Source organism: Asparagus officinalis, chromosome 2 (genome assembly GCF_001876935.1).
Source record: "Asparagus officinalis chromosome 2, Aspof.V1, whole genome shotgun sequence".
Lineage (NCBI taxonomy): Eukaryota > Viridiplantae > Streptophyta > Magnoliopsida > Asparagales > Asparagaceae > Asparagus > Asparagus officinalis.
The window spans coordinates 24,587,459-24,592,863 of NC_033795.1; the positions used below are offsets into that span (position 1 = coordinate 24,587,459).

The 5,405-nt window shown below is 34.8% G+C and overlaps 1 protein-coding gene across 1 annotated transcript in view; it reads left to right on the forward strand.

Annotated features, from left to right (window-relative positions):
• The window catches only part of LOC109830955 (AP2-like ethylene-responsive transcription factor BBM1), a 5,537-nt gene extending 367 nt beyond the window's left edge, over positions 1-5,170 (forward strand). Inside the window, 7 exon segments of the mRNA XM_020398306.1 lie at positions 1-128; positions 1,452-1,534; positions 1,863-1,951; positions 2,075-2,148; positions 2,299-2,349; positions 3,417-3,493; positions 4,443-5,170. The exon segment at positions 1-128 is cut by the window's left edge and continues 13 nt beyond it. Of these exon segments, the coding sequence (XP_020253895.1) occupies positions 1-128; positions 1,452-1,534; positions 1,863-1,951; positions 2,075-2,148; positions 2,299-2,349; positions 3,417-3,493; positions 4,443-5,170 (1,230 nt within the window).

Below are 5,405 nucleotides of genomic sequence, written 5' to 3' on the forward strand. Positions count from 1 at the left end.
CCTTCAGCGTCCGAGGGAAGCAAGCAGAAGAGTGGGTTGGATGTGCAGAGCGGTGCAATGGAGGCGGTGCCGAGGAAATCTATTGATACGTTCGGGCAAAGGACTTCTATTTACCGAGGGGTAACTAGGTAAGGGGAACATGCATTTTTTATTAGTTTCGTGAAAAGACTAATTTTGATTTTCATCATCTCATGATATACTCTTGATTTTCAATTTTAATATAGAATTTTTATTTTCCCTTATTTTTGCTTTAATTGAAGTCAATTTGGCAGGTAAGATCTTTTGATAACCCTAAAAGTGAATTCACAATTTTTGTTTACTCCTTTTTTTTGGATGCAGATGCGAACTTACCTTAGATGGTTAGATTGGTTTTCAAGCATTTGTAAGTCAGAACAGAATATATAAATAAATTTAGGCAGGCGACAATGTATTCATTCTTTGTCCAGGATAGATTATAATTGTCCATTAAATGATTAAAGCTATAATTTGATGTCTAATGGTAGAGTAGGGAAGGAGTTGAAGCCAATTAGATTGTCTATCTTAAATTAATAACTAACTAGTAGTCCTAAATCTCCTAAGGAAGCAAGCTTCATTAGTATATGATAGATGATTTGTTTTGATCTTCAAATGGATCTCATGTGTTTTGTTTAAAGAATTAGCACTGCTAATTTGGTAAAAGATTTTCTTGCATTCTTTATTTTGATCAATTGGTCATATTTATCAATTGGTGTTTTCTAATGGGTGCCCATCAACACTCATTAGGTGAGGAGAGAGACATAGAAAGTATAGTTAACGAGAGAAATTAGTGTAAATCAAGGGAATGCAGTGGCAATTCATTTCTCTCTATCACTCTCATCTCCTAACGAGTGCCATATGAACGTGCGACAGTTAAAAAAATCATTATCAATTTAATTATATTTTACCTTGCAAAATTACAACTGTATAAATTAGTTCATTTACTTCTCTATTTTATATTGTACTAGCTAGAAAGGGTCTGAATCCACTTAGATATCTATCATTGATTAATGTCTATCTAGTACTCTTTAGCCATTTAAAAAAATAAGGTAGTTCTAGCTACTTCCTCCTAACAAAGAAGGATTCATTAGCCTGCGTTTGAGGGTTTGTTTTGATTCTCAAATTGCTTATTTAACTTCAGGTGTTTTGTCTGAAATGACATTTCTAATGCAGGACAAGATACTTTTTATATTCTAGATTATTATTTATCATGTTTGTTTATTTGTATCTTACTTTTTACCAGTACCAATATTTAAATTACTTTCAGGTTTTAATATTATTAATGTAATAGCTAATCTAGATGTATGGTATCTGTTCTTTTGTTAAAAAGTGGGTGTGTAAAAGCATATTAATAAATCATTATCTGCATGCATCCTATTAATTAGTAAAAATTCTTTTTTTCAACTTAATATATATATATTGCCTCTATATCACAGACATAGATGGACCGGCAGGTATGAGGCACATCTGTGGGATAACAGTTGCAGAAGAGAAGGGCAGACTCGAAAGGGTAGACAAGGTAAATAAATTATTTATAACTACTAAGCAACATTTTTTTCTTTTTATTTCTTTTTAATTAAAAAAAACAACAATAATCTCTTACGTAGGGCATGCATTTTTTGATTGACTTTTTTCTTCTCCTTCTCCATCTTTTGTTCGGAACACCTTTATGATTTGGACATGGATTGTTTTGGATTGGTGCAGTCTATTTGGGTAAGCAAAATATATCTCATTTTTAAAGCTTGTTACAAGCCTAATTACCACCCCACCTTGTTTTAATGATTTGGATTAGGGGAATTAATCTAGGATGGTTTCTTTCTTTTCCTCTTCTTGGTTGCTATGAACAGGTGGATATGATAAAGAAGAGAAGGCTGCTAGGGCTTATGATTTGGCTGCCCTCAAGTATTGGGGTACGACTACAACAACCAATTTCCCGGTATTTTTCCTTTTTAAACACTTTCTTTCAAAAAATTAGAACTATGATTTCTTTTGCTTATGTCCATTTTCTATAGATGTCTAGTGTGGTAACATGTTAAAACAGCTATTCTTGTATTGTTAGATATGTAACTATGAGAAAGAGGTAGAGGAGATGAAGCACATGACTAGACAGGAATATGTTGCATCACTTAGAAGGTATAGCGTTCTGCATCAATTTAATTTGTCACTCAAAACTCAAAAATGTATACCATTGGTTTGTCTTTCAATATAATGTTGGATCAAATCCTTTTCTAGAAAGCAAGATGTTTTGCATTATCTAACATGATGTGTGCTTTTTGAACACAGGAAGAGCAGTGGATTTTCTCGAGGTGCCTCTATTTATCGAGGAGTTACAAGGTACATATGACTCATTGCATAAGAGATGAATGTATGACGTAGTTTATCAAAAACACATGTTTTTATTTTATTTTCTAGTGGTGTTCCAAATTTCATTAAAATAAATAAAATGAGGATAAGAGTTACAATAATACTTTCTCAGTATTTTTAAGCAAAATGACGTAATAATGATTAACTTATTCTAGAATATGTGTGTGTGTGTGTGTGTGTGTTTGTGTGTGTGTTGTGTGTATAATAGGAAGTGCAGATCAGCCTGAGCATCAAACAATTTATATACATGTAGTGTGCCCCTAATATTTACGTTTTGAAAATGTTTCTCCTATATATCACTGGCTTAATTTTTTTTTTTTGGTCAATGAAAAATGTATTCATATACCAAGTATGGAAATATTAACAGTACATCAGTGTCACTCTCTGACATCAAGAAGTCTGGTAGAAAAAACCCAAACTTAACAACCTATAAGCTCTCTATATAGTCCCTTACATGATTTGGGATGTTATCATTCAAAATTTTTTGCATAAATTGTAATCTTTACTACACGAAAAAGCTCATCAGGGTCTCTAGCTTTGTGCTGAAATAATCTAAGATTCCTCTCCTGCCATATTAGATAAACAGCTGCCGACAAAGCCATCCTTTTCAATTTTTTCTTAAATCCAATCCCTTTTAGATTACCATACCATGCTGTTAATTGATTCCACTTGCAAGTTTTCCATTTATAGCCAAGCCACTCCATGATCTTATTCCAAACAGTTGCAGAGTATCGGCATTCAAAGTAGAGGTGCTCACAGGTTTCCATCTGATTGGAGCATAGAACACACTGATTGGAACTTAATATCCTCATTTTACACAGTCTATTTTGTGTTAACAACCTGGAAAGAGAGGCTAACCACAATATAAAGGAGTGCTTAAGCTAATCACTGGCTTAATTGGCTTCTGAATTTTCTACTTTTATTGATCTTCATTACGTTACAAGACGTTGATTTATGTGCAATACCAATATGTTGATCCTTATCAAACATGTACACATACACAAGTGTTATCAATTCATTTAGCTCCAATTTTACAGACATCATCAGCATGGAAGGTGGCAAGCAAGAATAGGAAGAGTTGCCGGGAACAAGGATCTCTATTTAGGAACATTCAGTAAGTCCTTTTATAAATTCTATAGATTTATTGATTTATTTTTGGTTCAATAGTCACTTAATTATCACCAAGAAAATAATCCTAGTGCCTTCGTAAATGACATTTATACCTATAGTTCTCTATAAGTTCAGGAGGGTTTTTAACTTTCTATCTTATCTTCTATGATAACCAATCTCTAACTTCTGGTACCAGCTTAAATATTTTAGCTATATATGACGTACTTTTACAATATTTTAGGGTTTTATTTTCTAGAAACCACCTTGAAAATATGGTAATTATGCCTAAGCCACCTTTCAATTTTAATTTATATGTAAACTAATCGTAAAGTGGGTTTTTGTTGCAATCAACCACATGCCAATCAAATTTTCACTAATAAACCAAATATAAGCTAACAAATTCAAGTTCAAGATATGTGTGTTACATTGTAACAAGCCCTAAACATTAAAAACAAGAGTCACGTGCAATCAGTGCGAGTTTAAGAGTAATTTTGAGTTTTTAGTGAAAATTTTGACTAGGAGGTGGTTGATCGCAACAAAAACTCACTTTCAAATTGTTTATATATAAATTGAAATTGAAAGGTGGTTCCGTATAATTACCTCTTTTTAAGGTGGTTTCTAGGGGGAAAAAAACTCTTATATTTAAGGTTATTTATTAGGGGGGAAATGGGGTTAGGTTACGATTTACTTTACTAAACGAGCTATTAAGAGGTATACTAGTGTAGCATATGGATCTCGTCGCTCCTAACTCTTGTTAGTTCATTCTGTTAAATGGTATAACAACACATATTTTGTATCCCATGATTATTATTATTATTATACAATAAAAACAGTTTTGTCTTGTATTTTGACTTATTTGTTCAGTAATTTTCTTACAGTTTGACATTTCTTTGATTATCCTTACATTCTTACTTCTGCTGTGTTCCTTTAAATTCTCATTAATGAAATAACAGGCACCCAAGAAGAAGCAGCAGAGGCCTATGACATAGCCGCCATAAAATTCCGCGGCCTGAACGCAGTCACAAACTTCGATATGAACAGGTACGACGTCAACAGCATCCTCCAGAGCAGCACCCTCCCCATTGGTGGCGCTGCCAAGCGCCTCAAAGAATCCCCCTCCGCACCAAGCATAGCAACTGTCAATGACACCAGCATCAACTCCAATTTAATAGACAGAATCACCAGCTACAGCTGGCCCACCATCGCCTACCAACACGCCTACCACAACTACGCCAACTGGCAGTGCAAGCCCGAACAGGATGCTGTTGTCCATCAAAATCTGCAGGATCTCCAACAGCTTCATCTGAACAGTAATAACACGCACAACTTCTTTCAACCGATACATAATTTGTTGAGTCTGGATTCTTCATCGATGGAGCACGGTACAGGTTCTAACTCGACAGTTTACACTGGAAGCTGTGTTAATGGTGGTGGGTATGTGATGCCGATAAGTACAATGGTGGTTGATCAGAGTACTGGAAATCAGGGGACGAGTAGTAGTTTTGGAGGTGACAGTGAGAATATGTTGGTGACCGCCGCAGGTGACCCTTACACGGGCAGGAGCACTTACGGGTATGATCAGAACGCTTGGATGGCAAGTTCTAATGTGCAAGGTATGGAACAGAGAAGTCCTGATAACAATATTGGAGCTCCTTCATTCACAGTTTGGAATGATGCTTAGGGTTGCTTTAGCTCCTGATTCCTGATTCCTTTGCATTTTGGGGTTTTTCTCTTTTCTTTTGTTACTGTTTAGAGAGGTTCTAACATGGGGAGATTGTTCTGAGGTTTTGTTGGTGATGGCTGTGAAGAGTGATAGATCCTTGTTCTTCACTTGCTATAAATTTTGGGGGACTTCAGATGATATGAATCAATAGAAAGTTAAGGATAACATTTTGTTGGATGGTATTTCTCTATTC